Source organism: Akebia trifoliata, chromosome 3 (genome assembly GCF_017979445.1).
Source record: "Akebia trifoliata isolate Shusen 1 chromosome 3, ASM1797944v1, whole genome shotgun sequence".
NCBI classification, from domain to species: domain Eukaryota; kingdom Viridiplantae; phylum Streptophyta; class Magnoliopsida; order Ranunculales; family Lardizabalaceae; genus Akebia; species Akebia trifoliata.
Genome location: NC_141377.1, coordinates 35,321,866 through 35,340,163, shown reverse-complemented (window position 1 = coordinate 35,340,163; position 18,298 = coordinate 35,321,866). Strand labels below are relative to the sequence as shown.

Below are 18,298 nucleotides of genomic sequence, written 5' to 3'. Positions count from 1 at the left end.
TTCTATTTTCACTTTTGTCCAAATATAGGTTAAGACCATATTTGAGTCACTAATTTGTTGGAAAAAATAGATTTTAAAAATCTTTTTTTATGGTGTCCATTCACACCTTAAACTCTTTGAATGGTAGAGACTCCTAATCCCAAGTAGATGAGATCAAAACTATTAAACCTCACAATATCAACAATAGTTTAATCATCTATCAAGAAGGAGTATGAAGAGCATCAATCTATTTTGAGAGTGCCTTTTTTGAGAAGTATTTAAATGTTGTGTCATATGCAAATGATAGTTGAATGATTCCACATAAAGAAACATTTGTTGCAATGTGGACCGATAAAAGTTATCATTTTGATAATACAACAATGAATAGTACTCAGAGTGCACATGTCAAGTTGAAAAGGTACCTTCAATAATTGTCACATGGTAATTTCATCACCTCATGGGATGTCATCCAAGGGCAGAGCCAACATTTTCTTATAGTGGGGGCAAACTATGGTTAGTTGTATAGTTGAAGAACTTGAAGAGAGGTTTTTGGTTAGAAGTCGAAAAAAAAAATATTGAAGTAATTTTCAATTACCAGATGAGAAGGTCCGGTCAAGAGGCAATGTCATCAACAAAAAATTGAAGAGAGGGGGGTAAAAATTGGAGGGAGATGAGGGTGTGGGGGAAAATGGAGAGAGAAGTGAGGGAATGAAGACCAATGGGGCATGTAATTAGTTGAAAATATAGGGATATCTCAAAGTTTTGTGAAGGCAATTGCCCCACCAGTTCCTTAACTAGTTCCGCCCCTAATATCATCGACTCCCTGTTGACACCTCAACTTACAGAGATAAAGGCATCTTTTGAAGAGAACCTATATAATGTAATACTCGACTATAGACCGCCATTATTCAACGCGGTTAGAGGTTTGCATTGTACAAGTTAGAGGGAATACCTCTCAATTGCATTCACCCACATTGAAAAAAATTAAGGAAAATTTTTTAAAAAAAAAAAAAAAACTATTAAAATGATATTTAAAAAAAAAATTGTAAAATTTATTAAAAGAAATCAAAATCGACCCTTTAAGGGACGTTTTTTTTTTTTTTTTTAAATTAAAAAATTAAAATTTTGGCAATTGAACAGCCATTTTTTTTTATAATTAAAATTTCAACTCTTAAATGGTCGATTTTTTTTATTTATTACAAAATTTAAAATTTTGACTCTCGACTGAAATTTTTTATTTTATTTTATTTTTTAATTCATAATTTCTCTATGAAAAATCCAACCATGGTTTTCAACTCCTAAGGAATCTGCAAAGATAAAAACTGAAGGATTAGAAAGAGACCCGAAACAGAGCGAGAAAAAGAAAGAAAGAAACTTACATTGGCTAAAGAGGCGAGGAGAAAAGAGTAGACTCCAACAGATGAGAGAGAAGAGGAAGATGAGAGGGAGAAGTTTGGGCCTTGTTCTCTTGTAATAAGCAGTGTTTCCAAAATCCAAAACACGGGTTTGGGATTCTTCATCCTTTTCCAACTCAATATAACGGTGGTGATGCACCATCTTCTCTCTTCTCTCTCTCTTTTGAGTGTATATTAAGCTTTGTTCTCTGTTCAAGGCATGCAAGCCTTTCTTTTCTTTTCTTTTCATTTTTGGAGGCCTGCGAGCCACTTATTTTTTTTATTACTATACATATAACCATTTGATATGATATATTTATATTTTTTTCTTTACTTGTAAACATTGAGTGCATGCATTTTAAGTTGTTAACATACTCACTAAAAGTTACTATTTTTTTATACTTTCTACCATTGTAGAAGTTATATTGAATGGACTCAACTTTCCATTAACACCAAGGTCAGGTCAATGTTATTGTAACCACAAAGTATACAATGGGATACTGTTTAAGACCCCAAAGAGGGGGGATGAGGCAGCAGTGAAAGAGGTAAACCCTATTTATTTTTGGTGATGCGCCTTAAGGGGGTGCCATTAGAAAGCACACGACTGGTAAGTCTTCCCTACATTTGAACTACCAGGCACTCTGATAGGTTATTAAAGGGAGTGGAACGAGTGGCCTTTACTTAAGGCTGATACTTGATTGGGACTCACCTTTTTTTTAAGTTCAAACCAGATGCCTAGGAGCGTTTTCCCAATCAAATGTAACAAGATTGTTTCGAAAATGATGTATGTCATGCCGTCCAACGGAATGACCATTTATATGGAATGGAAACCATGTACTAGAAATATATTTTCAATTTATTCCCACTGGTAACACAACTCAACAAATAGGGATGTGGAAGAAGCCCATAACCCCTATTTCCATGATTCACTCAAAATCATAAACAAACTAATAACAATTTATTCTTATTCTCACTCTAAAACCAGTTATCGCCCACACGAAACAGATCATATCCATCCTATGCATCCATGCGAATGATGCAACGGAGGCCATCTCCTCCTAGCATGTAGTCGAACGCTTTGTTGATTTCAGTGAAGGAGACTTCATGGGTGATGAACTTCTCCAATTCAATCTCCTACATGATTAGAAACAAATTAGGAGGAATGGAACACATTGTAGAGCCCAAAAATTTTGTTATTAAAATATATTTGCTTAATTGGATTTAAGCTCACCTTGTTCATGTATTTTTCCACGACTGAGGGAAGATCAGAGCGCGGTTTGTAGTTACCAAAGAAGGTACCTTTTAGAGTTCTCTCATTCAACAGATTCATTGGGTGGGTTTTGAATGCATCATCTTTGTTTGGCACACCAACGAGCACTGCAACACCCCATCCCTGTTTGGAACATTCATGATTTCAGATTGCAAATTAGTAATGTGTGAGATAATATTGTTGGTTGTAATTTTTTGTGATTCTAAAGAGTAATGGGGTTTGTAGGAAAATACATCGTGAACGCATTCAAATGCAGAAATCATGGCCTGGATGCTCCCAGTACACTCGATGCTCCGATCCACTCCTCCGTCTGTCATCTCAGCAATCACCTAGTGATCAAATCCAAAAAAATCAAAGATCAATCTTAATCATTCTAATGGCTCAAAATCCCAAACCATTTAGTAAAACAAATGGTAATTTCACTTAAGAAAGACCTCTTGAACTGGTTTGTTATGGTCTTTAGGATTCACAAACTCCGTAATGCCAAACCTCTTTGCTGTTATAATAAACAATAAATACAGAAAAATCAAGATTACATAGAACCAATAAAATAAAAAATAAAACTCAGTAGTAGATGGGCCTAGTAGTGAGTAGTTGATTCAGTCACCTTCATCGAATTTTTTAGGGTTTAGATCAACGCCAATGATTCTTGAAGCCCCAGAAATTCTAGCCCCTTCAGCAGCCTAATCAAGCAAACCAACATTAAACCTTTGTTTCTTTGATCAAGAGTTATAATAAACATGAAACAATAAAGCAGGAGAAGAGAAGCTCACAGCAAGGCCGACAGCTCCCAATCCGAAAATAGCTACTGTTGAACCCGGTTTTGGTTTAGCGACATTCAAGGCAGCACCAAGACCTTAAAAAACACAATATCGAAATCAGTAACATAACATGGATTTAGATATATGAAAATGAATCGAAATCAGAAATTCTTTGTACCCAACCTGTAGAGATTCCACAGCTGAGAATACAAACTTTGTCAAGTGGAGCTTCAGGGTTGATCTTAGCGACAGATCCAACATGAACCACAGTGTACTCACTAAATGTGGAGGTTCCGACAAAATGGAATATGGGTTTTCCCTTGATGGAGAACCTTGACTTGCCATCGTTGAGCATCACACCTCTATCGGTGTTAATCCTTAGGAGATCACACATGTTGCTCTCCTCTGACTTGCAATGGCGACACTCTTTACATTCCCCTGTGAACACGGGTAGGACATGATCGCCAGGTTTTAGATCCGTCACTCCCTCCCCCACACTCTCGACGATCCTAAATACCCACACAATTACAGACCCATTTAACCAAAATAATTATTTTTTAATTTTGAAACAAAATTAGATGTATTTGAAGAATGGGTTCATAATTCATACCCTCCTGCTTCGTGACCGAAGATGCGAGGAAACACTGGAGTTTGTCCCTGAAAGATCGAGAACCCATTTCAATTTTAGTATCAATTTATTGAAGAAGAAAAAAAATACTAATATCAATTCAATTTGAATAGTTTATCTTCTTAAAATTGAAAAAAAATTTGTTACCTTGGCTTCCCAAAAGTAAACATCGGTGTGGCAAAGCGAGGTGTAGAGGATCTTCAAGCGAACCTCCTTTGCTTGTGGTGGTGCCACCTCTACTTCTTCTATCACTAGTGGCTTTCCTGCTTCCCATGCTACAGCAGCTACACACACAGTAGAACCCACAAAGATCATCCCAATCAGTCAACAAATATATAACCAATTAAATAACATAAATATCCATCAACATATATAACAAGAATCCATAAGAATTCAAGAGAAAACCCTCCATTAGATGAGCAAACAGTATCATCTACATACCCACTCAAGAAAAAAAATGATCCAACAAATAACTAAATGGTTTGAAATTCTCAACATTCTTGGAAAAAATATGTATAAGAAAATGGTCAATCAACAAACACATCAAAGAAGAACCAAAATCTCAAATGACCTAACAAAATGAATTAAAACCCATAAAGCCAACAGAAAAATAAAAAAACCAACAAATATCAAAATTCTGAAATAACCCAACGAACCAAAAAACAGAGAAAAATGAATCAAATAAGAACCCAAAATCAAAAAGTCCTTAAAAAAGCAAAATGTAAACTAAACAGCGAGATTGATGATGATGATGAAGATGAATAGTTACCTCTGCATCGAATGACCTGACCAGCAGTATTTGACATCTCTTCAACTTTTTCTTTGGTTTGATGATCTTGATTATATTGTGATCTAATTATATGGGAAGTTGTCTTAGTGGGGGTATATTTATAGCTTGATCTATGAGCTTCAAAACCATTTTTGAGCCGCAATATTCCTCTTCGCCCTGTATTTCTAGTTCCAACGGCGCCTCGGATTCTTGTTTCTGGTTTTCTATCCAAATTGACCACAATACACAGTAACGAGTGATTATGACTTAGGGAGAGCATGTTTTGTAATTTACAACTTAGCCTGGCTGTATTCTATAATATTTTATGCACCAAACCGCCCTCCTAAAGCAAAATGTACAATTTTATCCTCCCCATCAGACAACTGTTAACTTTTGAAACTTTTCAGATTAGCATGTTTGATATGGTCTGTTGGTGTAGGTAGATTTGATGTATTGTAATAAGGTGAATTATGATACACCAAATCATTTAGAGTTAAGGATTAGATTAGACCAGTTCAGGGTAGAATCCATTAAATTAAATAGGAAAAAAAAAAAAAGTTTGAATAGCCCATCCCACTTCAAAATTTCGGTAGAGCACTCTTCTTTTAGATGACACGTGTGATGTATTTTCAAGGGGTACCCTGACTAAAAATAAAAAAGCAACATAACTTGCTATTGCAACAAGAAGACTGTGAGATTGTCCTTATCTTGAGCATAAAAGTTTTGTCGACCACGATATCAAGGCATGATTAAGAAAATTGATTGGTGAACAATTTGTTGCCTCCCCTCTTGACCTTAGTCTTTTTTGAGAGATTAATCAAACATGATATCAGTATTCTCCTTTCACCCTCAAGTAAAAATTATTTGATTTTCACCCTTAAGTTTCATCATCTTCAACCCTTAAGGTAAAAGTTTACGCTCATCTTCAACTTTGAGATTTATCTCTTTTGGTATTCAAACCTCAACAAGAACATATGACATTTTGGGAAAAGATCAAAGATCAAGATCAAGGAAAATGTCATTATTCTAACAACAGAGAGATGCCTCAAATATTCACTAACGCCTAAGAGTTTAAACCTCATTTACTTGGGTTTGACAATCACCACCATTTAAAGAGTTTAAAGCTATGTTGTTACCTGATTCGAGAGTTCGCTCGATTCAAATCCAGACTCGTGATTCGCCACTTACGAATGAACCCAGTTCGTAGGGATATACAAAGATGAGGTTCTTTGAAGGTTGGAGTGATGAGTAAGGTCAAAAAGAGATTGAAAATGATAGATTTTTGGAAGAAAATACAAAGTATTTTTCATTTATATGTTGAAAATGAGAGCATTTGGTCATTTTTCATTGGTCTATTAAATAAAGAACAAATTCAAAGGGGTCAGTTATCAATTTAAAATTTTGGGGGATATCTCAAATTAATCAACTTGTGAAGGGGGTGTACAATAATTAAAGTAAAAGGGAATCTGTGTGGTTCATTGCGATTCATGAACTCAAAATGAATCATACTGCAATCTGCTTTGGTTCGAATCGGTTCACAATTGGGTACTTTGCTAAAGAATTGGGTAACCTTGGTTTAAAGTGTAAATGAACATTATAAAAACAATTTTGAAAATCAACTTTTGAAGGAGTTGATGACTCAAATCTGGTCTAAACCTAGAGATTCAGGTAAGGAGATTCGATTATTAGACAAGGAAGGTGTTAGACACATCATCTCACCCATCAAGTTGATTGTTACAATGTATTGGCAAAAAATGAATAGTGAAACTATTTTTTAAGGATTTTTTGAGTTAGAATGCAAAGAATATTAAAAATCAAATGTTCCCCAAGGAACTTATTATGATCTTATAAAAAATGAGATTACCTCACATGGATGAATTACTCTCTTCCTCCATAGCCATGGAAAGTAGATGCACTACTTGCTTGAAATTTCAATGAACTTGTAAGTAATGAATTGAATACAATTGCAAGAAATTTAAAGTTCCAAATGGACTTATAGTTGGTAAGGATCTTCCCACGAAGGGGATTAACTCTCAACCCAAACTATCCAAAAGAAATTAGATTACATTATTACTAAAGAAGCTTAAAGTAAATGTGGGTTTATAGTTGGTAAGGATACTCCCACAAAATGGATTAACTCTCAATCCAAACTTAACATTATCAAGGAAGACTACCCTACATTGCAATGAAGTAAAATTTTAAGGAAAACAAATAAAAAGATTTGAGTGAGGGAGGTAGAAGTGGGATTGGGAGTACAAGTAACAAAAATAGAAAATTAAAGTATTCTCCACCTTGATTTTCTTCCTTTTTTTGTTCTAAGCTTTCAAAGTAAGTAAGAAACTATTTTGATCGAGTTTTAAGGCTTTAAAAGACTTTCAAAAGGGAATTTGACAAAATTTTAAGAAGGAAACTAATTACTTCTTATTTGCTTTAAAGAGTTTCTCTAGTTATAGGCCTTTGAGAGACCTTTGAGGAGATAAAGGTTCAAATTCCATAAGTTCAATTTAATGTCAAATAAACCTTCATAAATAACCTTATTTACCCTCCATCAAAGTGTTATTGATTATCTTGTATACTTCTTTGAGTCTTACCAATCATGGTGATGAAATGATAAAAATGTCAAAACTCACAAGGTTCTAGATAATTTTATTAGAGGGGTAAAGGTGTTCAAATCTTGTAAAATGGTCAAACTCTAATGAAAACAAGAGGGATACCATGCAATTATTTTAAGAGTGTGGGTGCTTAGTAGTCAATTGTCTTAAATAGACTCCTAACAATCTTAAGGGTATAAGGGTTATTTTTCGATTTTAGAGAGTTCTTCGTGATGGGTAAAATGATATTTGTCAAATTGTATAAAACTCTTAAGAAATGACCTTAAATTAAACGCAAGAGGATGCCCTTAATGATCAATTACATTAGATTGAATCTCAACTAACTAGAGGTAGGAAGGTAATTGAAAATTTAAAAACTTGAAGATTTGTACAATTGCATGCATTAAAATCAAGTAGAATGATTAAGCGAGATTTAATGCAAGGGTAAATAAGTAAATTTGCATTGTGGTCCCTTGAAAAATGAAGGATTAAGGGGGGGTTTAAAACTAAAATCCTCTTAAGTGCCCAAATGCAACCAAGTGTACAAATCTCAATTAAAATAGTCTAATTGTTTGTCCTAAGGTGCATGAGGGACAAGCCAAAGTTATATCCTTGGGTAACCCATGAACAGACTATGAATTTCAACTCTTAAAAGTTCATTGAGGCCTTAGGTCTCCTTTTGATGGGTCTTTGAGCCTTTTTGAAAAGAAACTCGCGCTAGATCTTTTCCTATTGGATTTTGGAGCTCCCAGGCTCGATTCAGACAAAACGGGAAGTCCAAGCATGTTTTCTAATTTAAAATATTAACTAAGATAATTTTAAAAATAACACAAAATAAAAAAATATTTTTGTAATTATGAAAGAGTAACTACCATGGTTATAAGATTCGTGGAATTATAACTTCATTCATTTAGGTAAAAATGAACTTGATAATACTAAGGTTGTGGGGGACCTTTTTTATCTTTCAGATTTTAGAAATTGGAAATATTTTTTTAGAGTACCTAAGCAAAAGTAATCGTGATAGGTTAAATAATAATAATAAAAAAAATGAAAATATTCGGATAAAGATTTGGATTGATAATGAAGATTAAAGGCAAACGTGAAAATAATCAGCCTTCTCTCACTATAATATTAAGATTCATTCTCATAGACCTCCACATGTTCTCTAAACGCATCCCCATCAATAAAATTAAAAATAAAGAAACAAAAAATACTTGATGGGTCCATTCACTATTTTCTTACCAAATTCATTTATAGACCCAATTGGTAACTGGTTGTAAAGTGGGTTTTTTTTCTCCTCAATTTCTTAGGTAGTGCATTTTAAGGAAATGTGGCGAGGATCAACTGGTCGTACAGTAAAGATGTACGTGGACGATTAGACACTTTATTCGAGGGTAGTTTGGGAAATTCATTAGATCCGATGATTTAAAATTCAAGGAATCAGTGGTAAACTATTTTAGTTTTAAAATTGAATAATGATTTTCTAACTAAAAAGTCTTCCTTCGATTGATGTGGTATGAACATAGAATCATAGATATTTTTTTCCTTGGAATACACAATTACACATATTTTATGGGAATGTGCAGATGTGTATCTCGAGAAAAAAGATCTATGCTTCCATGTTTATGCCACATGATCCGAGTATTGACTGAGTGAAGACTTTCTAGTTAGAAGATCACCACTCTTTAAAATTTCCTTAGATTTCGGCTTAGGTATGTATCGGGACGTAGGAAGAGGGTTTAAATCAAGTGATTTTTCCTCTACTATAACCATACAAATACTCTTCTTTTTTTGTTTTTTTTGGTGAATTTTCATTTCATTTACATTTAAATTAACAATTAGGGCTCTATGGTCTCGAACCGTAGATCTTCTTGGTAAAACAGGCTTGTGAGCTAATTTGTTCACAACCTTTTGATGTGGCACGAATGACATCAGCAATAGAGTGAAAGTTTCTCTCTTAGAGCATCTCCTAGGCAACAGCCTCTACCAATACCCATAAATAAGCTTTTTAGGGTATAATGAGTTGCAATTAGGGGTATTTATGGGATATGCACTCCAACCGTGCTACCCATAAATTATTTAATAATTTTTTAATTCAATTCAAATTTAAAATTTTTTGAAATTGACTTATTTTCAGCATTACTGCCTAAATTTTTTTCCCTACAAAAAGGATAGGTAATCAAGTGGGAGTACCTTTTTGGTATCGAAAATGTTTAGGCCAAAAAATGGTGAGGGATGGGTCTTGAATTGGAGTCATTATTTTTTTACTCCACTACCCAAAACAATAGTTGGTAACTTGGGATGAGGAATGGGTATTTTGTTGGAGTTGCTCTTACTCATGCGTCCTTTGCCCAAAGATTTATTTTTTAAGATTTCAAATCTTAAAAAGGGTCGTTGGGCCCCCATTGATTATCACATTGACAATCAACACAACCTTCTAGATTTCATGAAAATAATCATATTAAAAATAAATAAATTAAAAACAATTGTTTTTCGAATTTGATCCAAGGTGTTGAAAATGGATGGCTATTGAGTACCCAAATTTAAAAATAAAATTCAATGGCGAAAACTAACTATTTTAATATATTTTTTTAAAGTTCATATAGTATCGTCCTCTACAACCCCATTGCATAAGATCATGTTTTTTGAATGTCACAAGGTCATGTCATTCGCCTATGGGTAGGAGAGAGAAACTTTCTTTTTCATTGTTGATGTCATTTGCACCACATGTCAAACGTCTATTGGGCTGTGAATAAATTTGCTCACAACACTGTGAGCAAAAAATCACTCGGTTTCAACCCTCCGCCATGGGGAGTGATTGTGTGTTCATAGCGTGTTCATAGCCTAACACCATTTTCGAAATGTGGCGTTGATGACATAAGTAATAAGAGGAGAATTTTTCTCTCTCTCCTGTCCAAAGTGAAAAAATTGAAATTTCCTTATTATATCACCTTGTAGTATTCAATAACATGATTCAATACTATAGTGTTGTAGAGGATGAAATTTTATGAATTAAAAAAAAAAAAAAAAAAAAAAACAAATATTTTTCACCGTTGACTTTAAATTTTAAATTTGGATGTTCGGTAGCCGTCCATTTTCAACACCTTTGATAAACACTTTCGATAAAGTTTAAAAAATGTTTTTTTTTTTTTTACCATAAGTTTTTTCATGAAATCTAGAAGACTGTAGCATTCAAATGCCAATATGATAATCCAAATGGATCCCACAATACTTTTTAAGATTTGAAATCTAAAAATTAAGATTTCTTGAATTGTTAAACGGAGATATTTTTGCACTAATTCCTTAAAAGGTCATTGTTTGAAAGAAGAATTATTTGGAAACACTTTATATAAGTAATATCACCATATTCAAATAGTAAAGTTGTGTCCACCACTCTTAGATTACCACGAGGCATATCCTCCTACTGACTATCTTCTTGTCGTTTGGCTGGCCCACACTCTACATCATTATTTATCTGAACCTTATCAATAACGATTAATTTTCTAATCTCTAACCTCGTTTGAGGGATAGAGTGAAAAAACACAAATCTTCAACAGATCAGTTTTTATTTGATAGAATTTTTTAGGGATACTTTTTCCAAGGAGAGTCACACTTCACTCAAAATGATTCAATTTCAACTATACCGGCCATTTTAATCCATTCCACGATCAAGTGAGAAAAATGAATTATCAAAGGAGGTGAACGCGCGGTGCGAATAGTGAGGAATATTTTCATTAATCCATAGTGTTAGTATATTATCATTAGATGAAAAGTTAATGATTCTCGATTCACCATAGTGGAGATTTCACATTCAACATATGGATGCTTAAGCGTGTATATTGACCGATTGCGACTGGGATATCTCTTCTTGAAATGAAAATATTTGGGACAATGACAACAAGGATCTGTAAAACAATTGGGGTATGTGTAACAAATCCTCATCAGATTTTTATTAAAAGAAATTGGATCAAATTGTTGTCCCCAATATCGGCACTAATTTGTTCGAGTTATAGATAATGATAAAATAAAGAATATAGTTTAAACCTTGGCAAGCAAAGATCGATCCACAGAGGCAACACTGATTCAATATTTCTTTCACTCAAAACCAACTATGATTGAAGGTGATCAGATTAAAACAATTTTAGGAAAGAGTATCACTAATTAATTAAAAATAAAATAAGAAATAAAAATACAATATAAATCTTAGATCAGTTAAATCCACCTAAACAAATCTTCTCCTTAGATTAATTTGTCATTTACTAGTCTCAATCCTCTCAACGAAATTAATGTTGATGGATCAAAATGTCAAGTGATTAAATCCAAAATTAAATTTTAATGTTTGTGAATAAATTGATAAGATGAAATTAAAGGATTTGTATTTATGTTATTGGTGAAGTATAGTTTAGCTTGAGCTTAATTAAGAATAAACTATTAAAATTAGGAAATCAAATACTCAACCCAATAATCCCAACTTAAGAATTCTTACTGTAGACACGTGATTTCGTCATTACGACGGCCACATCTACGATGGTTTGGAGTCACCACCATTCATTTTTGTAAGTGGGTGTGAATGGTCACCCAATGTACATTTTTTGAAAAAGTGACATTTTGGCGTTTAGTGACTCTCGATGGATAAGGTACGGATCAAATCTTTGAGATACGGGGTAAGCGACTCGGTTGGAGAAAATGGAAGGTGTTAGGCACCATTTTCTCCCCACTAAATAGTGGTAACCTCAACTCAACTCGGTCTTTTTTTATTTAAAAAGATGTGAAAAAAAATGTGCCACGTGGGTGCATTTGTACCCTAGATAGGAGTTCATTTTCGGCTTGATCATAGGGTCATTCCATTGATGGAAATGACCCTTATAGACCTTTAACCTTGGGGTCCATTCATCCTAAAAAATAAAATGAAGAGAAGAGGGGTGATAAAAGAGGGAGGACGAGAAGGTGTAGAAGAGATGGGGGGATTGCCTTGAACTCACCTTGTATCTTCTTTTTTCTTTTCTTCTTCTTGAGTCCTTAGTATTTTATGAAAATACAATTCTTGTATGATTGAAGGAGTAGAGAAGAAATGATGAGAGAGATGAGTGGAGTATAATAAAAAAAGTTTTGTGAGACTTGGGTGAGAGAATTGGTAGTATTTTTTTTGTAAGAGTGGGAGGGGAGAATTTTTGTAGTGAAAGTTGGGGAATTTTTGGGAAGAAGATGAGTGTATTTATAGATGTTGAGGAGTTATTTTAGGGATATAATGGGGTGAAGTGAAAAAAAAGGATAGAATGGTTATGAGTTTGAGAGAGAAGTGGGTGTAATTTAGAGGAGATTGGAGGGTATTTAGGAAAGGGGGGTTAAATGGGTGAGTTTTGACCCAAATGGTTTGGATCCTACCCAACCCATTTGGGTGGAGTGTTTGGTGAGGTGAGTTTAAGATGGTGGTTGAGATTAAATAGTATTTGGTTTAAGAGAATGGAGGATTTAAAGAGGTGGTTGATAATATTTTGGGAGGGTGAGGGAGATGATGTCATGTGTCAAAGTGGTTGGAAATGAAAGGTTGAGATAGGTTGATGGGAGAGATTGAGTGTTTGACTTGAGAGGATGGTGTAGGTTTAGGTTGTAGATGTAGGTAATGATGAGGGTAGATTAGGGGAGGTATAGGTTAAGGGTGTGGGTTGATGTGTTTGATTTGAGAGCAAATGTGATGGGTTGATGTGTGGGTAGATGAGGTTTAAAGAGAATTAATGGGGTAGGTGGTTGGATGAGGGAGGTGAGATGGGGTGATGACATGTGTCATCTTTTGATGATAAAAGAGTGATTGGTTGATGTGGGTTGTGGTTTATGGGTTTGGGTTGTGGGTTGGATAATGAATTGGATATGGTTAATGATTTGTGGGCTTTGTAGTGTTGGGCTTGGGTTTTAAAAATGGTTTTAGGTTTTAAGGATTAGTTGAGGGTTATTTTGGAATGGATTTTGAGGGTATAGGTTGGTTTTATATTTTAGGTGATGTGGGATTGATTTTAGGCTAGGGGTAAGGTGAGAAATCGATTTAGGAAAGTGTTGAGAGCTTGTGGGCCTATGGTTTTTACGGATTCGGAGGCGGAGCGGTGGTAGTAGAGAAGGGGTAGGCATCCCAAGTCTCACATTTTTAATTTTTTAATTTTTTTAGATTTTTGCAATCATTAGTTTGATCAAAAATGCCACGTGTTGGCGAATCGGGCTTTTTAGGCCCGTTGGTGAAATTTATCAAAAATTTGGCGTTTTTTATTTTGGAAGCGGAGCGGTGAATATTAGGAAAGCGTAAGGTAGGCCGAGTCCTTTTGGTGGGCCTCCTAAACCATTGAAAGGTCTTAGGGGCCTCGGTTTGGTAAAAATGTCACTTTTCAATGACTTGAGCCCTTAAGGCCCGTTGGCCCATTTATTTGGAAAATTGATATTTTTGGGCCCTTTCGAGAAGTGGCCCGTTCAAATTGAGATGTCTACACTTACAATGAAAACTATGAAACATAAGGTAAATGGTTAATTAACTATGAGAGAAAATATTATTCCAACTTCATTGACCTCTCTAATGTAATGTCTAGTTGACAATCATTGTAAGAAACAACAAATAAGAAAATAAAATAGAGAAGAGAGATGAGAAAGATGAAAGGTTTTCTTCATTGATCTTGAATCTGAACATTAGATGAATCATCCTTCATTACAAAGCTTCAAGAGAAACTAACCTAAAATCCTAAAAAATAGAAAATAAAAGAAAACTAGAGAAGATGATTTCAAAGGAGATGATATCTGGCTCTGATCTAGTCTCCTATTTATAGAGACTAGATTAGGATTTCTAGGGTTCGGGATATTTTCGTAACCACATGACTTCAAAATCCTAATTCAATATGACGATTTGGTAGTCGCCAAGGAATGATCCGTTGTCACTACCACATCGCACCAAGGGGCCATCGCATAGCTATCCATGTGGGCCCAATGAGCCTAAATTTTGGTCCTTGGTCTTGTCTCGGATCCTGAATCATAATTGAATCTTTGTATTTTTCTGATTATCTTTGAAACTTTGCAACTTCTCCCGTTATACATAAATAATCGCAATTAGGTCCAAAATATATAATTTAATTGAAATCAATAATAAATATGGACTAATGATGAATTGTATTTAATTAGGGGATTTACTGTATAATTTATCCATAAAGTCTATATAATTAGGACTCTAGAAACCACTTTTTAGACCCTGATCAGTACGGGCGTCTTCTGTTAGGTTAAAGAGGGTAACAAAGGAAAGAAAATGTAGTTAGAGATATATTATTCAAAATAGTAAAAGAGAAATGATTGTAAAATTGGAGGGATATTATTAAAAAAGAAGGGGGATGGAGAAGAAAGATAATAAAGTTGAAAGGGTGAAGAAGAAAGGTAGGATAGTGTGGACCCCATATTGATGTGTGTTAATATTTCCAAAATCATTTTACATGAGAAGAGTTTCTTCTATGGGTTATGTAGTACAGCCCCAATAACCCAATAATGATGTATGATTATAAGCCAATGAGTTATATGGTAGGTGTAAATCACAAAGGTCAATATTGAATATTTCTTTATGGTTTCGTTCGCAACCTTCATTCCTGCCTGTTCGTTGGGGCCAGCGAGGTATCGCAACCTAAGCATGGTCTCTATCGCGAATTAGCCCACAACTCCAAAATACATAGGAACACAAATGTGATGACTTTGAGGGGGAAATAGGTAATAGGGGGGAAAAATGAGGCAATAATTGATCACATGTTTGTAAAAGGGACCGATTCAATTAATTATCGTATCCTAAACATTGTTTTAAATCTAGTCCGAGATCGAGATGATTAGCTCAAGTTATCTCAGTATCGTTCAACAACAATATGGGATATACATGATGTCTCAACATTCTCATCATCTCGCAAGATAAACGAGATGTCTCGAACGATATTTTGAAAATCTCGGATGAGTCAGTATAATTCATTCGAATCAAACATGATTTTATAGATTTTCATTAAAATAATTAATTTTTTTAAAATTTAAAATTTAATATATATGGGTCCTGTTTAGCACCAAACATTTCGGTCAACATTTTAGCCAACCATTTTTGTCTTACATGGTTTAGAAGTTTTGGAATGGGCTAATTTTTGGTGAGAATGATCTCTACGGTGAGGAGATCATTCTCACCAAAAATCAGACCATTCCAAAACTTCTAGCCCCATGTTTAAAATTTGAAAAATCGTGGACCGTCCAATTTTTGTAAACCATTTTTTATGGGGTTAGAAGTTTTGGAATGGGCTGATTTTTGGTGATGATGATCTCCTCACTGTAGAGATCATCATCACCAAAAATCAGCCCATTCCAAAACTTCTAACCCATATTTTGATAAATGTTTTGCCAAAATGTTTGGTGCTGAACATTTCCCTATATATATATGTATATATAATTTTATGATTAAGCATCTTTTAATCTACCTAATTTTATTAAAAAATTATAATTATTTAAATTTAAATATATGTAAATCAATCATTATAAACCGAGTTAAATGATTTGTCTCGTCCGAAACAATTTAACTCATTCGAGACAACTCAATCCCTCTCTATGGCGAGATGAGAGGTCAAACCAATATTTGAACCATGATCCTGAAGACTTAGGTGCTTGCACTTCCAAAATCAATTGTTCTTAATCAATTAATTGATTTAGCTAAGCTTGGAAAATGATATGTAAACAGTAAAAGGAATATATATATATATGGGTCTCGTTCTACACCCTACACTTTACCTTACGTGTTTTTTCCTACATGGGTTAGAAGTTTTGGAATAGGCTGATTTTTGGTGCGGATGATCTCTATGGTGAGGAGATCATCCTCACAAAAAATCAGCTCATTCCAAAACTTCTAACCCCATAAAAAATGGTTTACAAAAAATGGACGGTCCACGATTTTTCAACTAGTAAACATGGGGCTAGAAATTTCAAAATGGTCTGATTTTTGGTGAGGAAGATCTTCTAACCGTGAAGATCATCCTCACCAAAAATCAGCCCATTCCAAAATTTATGACCCATGTAGGACAAAACACGTTTGGTAAAGCGTAGGGTAAAGTTTAGGGTGTTGAACATTTCCATATATATATATATATATATATATATATATAGGGTCCTATTCGCCACCCTAAGCTTTACCCTACACTTTAACAAACGTGTTTTGTCCTACATGGGTTAGAAATTTTGGAATAGGCTGATTTTTGGTGAAGATGATCTCCATGGTGAGAAGATCATCCTCACCAAAAATCAGCCCATTCCAAAACTTTTAACCCCATAAAAAATGATTTACAAAAAATGGACGGTCCACAAATTTTCAACCGATAAACATGGGGCTAAATTTTTTGGAATGGGCTGATTTTTGGTGAGGATGATCTTCTAATCATATTCTAACCCATGTAGGACAAAACACATTTGTTAAAGTATAGAGTAAAGCTTAGGGTGGGGAGCGGGACGCTACATATATGTATATATATGCATTCAAGTTGGGAAAAAAAATTCTTATCACAAACAATAGTGGAATCTGTTCAAGCAAGTGTGGGATTAATCCCTATATATATATATATATATATATCCATTTTTTATAAATCATTTTTGATGGGGTTAGAAGTTTTGGAATGAGCTGATTTTTGGTGATGATGATCTCCTCACCATAGAGATCATCCTCACCAAAAATCAGTCAATTTCAAAACTTCTAACCCATGTAGGACAAAACACGTTTGTTAAAGTATAGGGTAAAGCTTAGGGTGGGGAACAGTACCCTATATATATATATATATAGGGTCCCTTTCAGCAACAAACATTTTGACAAACATTTTGGCAAAACATTTTTCAAAACATGGGTTAGAGGTTTTGGAATGGGCTGATTTTTGGTGAGGATGATCTCTACGGTGAGGAGATCATCCTCACCAAAAATCAGCCCATTCCAAAACTTCTAGCCCCATGTTTACAAGTTGAAAAATCGTGGACCGTCCATTTTTTGTAAACCATTTTTGATGGGTTAGAAGTTTTGGAATGGGCTGATTTTTGGTGATGATGATCTCCTCACCGTAAAAATCATCCTCAACAAAAATCAGCCCATTCCAAAACCTCTAACCTATATTTTGAAAAATGTTTTGCCAAAATGTTTGTCAAAATGTTTGTTGCTGAACATTTCCCATATATATATATATATATATATGCATTCAAGTTGGGAAAAAAAATTCTTATCACAAACAATAGTGGAATCTGTTCAAGCAAGTGTGGGATTAATCCCTACATTTTAGGGGAACAAATACTGCTCATTTTAAGAACAAGACATTAAAGCCCTGTGGATCCATACTTTAATTAATTAAGTAGTTAAATCCCTAAAAGTTAGAGATTTCTATTGTGGATGGTGAAGGAGATTTAGTTTTTCATAGAAGAATCAATCTGGCTAGAATTTCACATAATCCCAAATTGACTAGTTGCAAGGCAAACAATTGAGGATACTCTTTATACACATGGTGTCCTGCAATTGGTCAATTCAGATGCTGTGAAATCTTGCATTGACTTTTTTTTTTACAAAAAGAATCTTACGTCCAAGCCTTAATGAGGCTAATGTGTGGAATTATTTATCTATAAACATGAAGCCTGATAAAAGTGTGACGTCTAGCCCTTGTTGCACCCCAATTAGGATTGAGGAATCGGTTTGTTGATTAGAAACCAATTATGGACCTTTGTTCAAACCATTATTCAAGCTGAAAGAAGAGGAACTGATCCAAAGAACCATAGTTACAATACTGAGGTTTGGAGGATCAGACTTCATCATCAAAATCTTCAATCAATTAATAGCTTGATAAAAAAAAAATATGATTTCTAAAATGCAAGTGCTACTTTGAGATCTGATTTTGTATTT

General features: G+C 34.3%; 1 protein-coding gene across 1 annotated transcript; it reads right to left on the bottom strand.

Annotated features, from left to right (window-relative positions):
* Nucleotides 1–2,208: 2,208 nt before the first annotated feature.
* Nucleotides 2,209–5,049, bottom strand: LOC147406597 (alcohol dehydrogenase). Its single transcript, XM_086434715.1, has 10 exons — nt 4,802–5,049; nt 4,180–4,316; nt 4,015–4,061; nt 3,588–3,913; nt 3,417–3,499; nt 3,251–3,326; nt 3,078–3,139; nt 2,877–2,972; nt 2,605–2,766; nt 2,209–2,507 (listed from the first exon to the last, which is right to left on the bottom strand). Exons 1-10 carry the CDS (start codon nt 4,836–4,838, stop codon nt 2,391–2,393), a joined length of 1,143 nt encoding a protein of 380 aa, XP_086290841.1. The 5' UTR covers nt 4,839–5,049; the 3' UTR covers nt 2,209–2,390.
* Between the last annotated feature and the right edge of the window lie 13,249 nt (nt 5,050–18,298).

Excerpts from the sequence above, each read along its gene's own strand:
- LOC147406597 (XM_086434715.1), bottom strand. The coding sequence starts at position 4,838 with ATGTCAAATACTGCTGGTCAGGTCATTCGATGCAGAG. Across the intron at positions 4,062-4,179 it reads TTTACTTTTGGGAAGCCAAG|GGACAAACTCCAGTGTTTCC; the intron begins GTAACAAATTTT and ends TCGATCTTTCAG. Across the intron at positions 3,140-3,250 it reads CCCTAAAAAATTCGATGAAG|CAAAGAGGTTTGGCATTACG; the intron begins GTGACTGAATCA and ends TTATTATAACAG.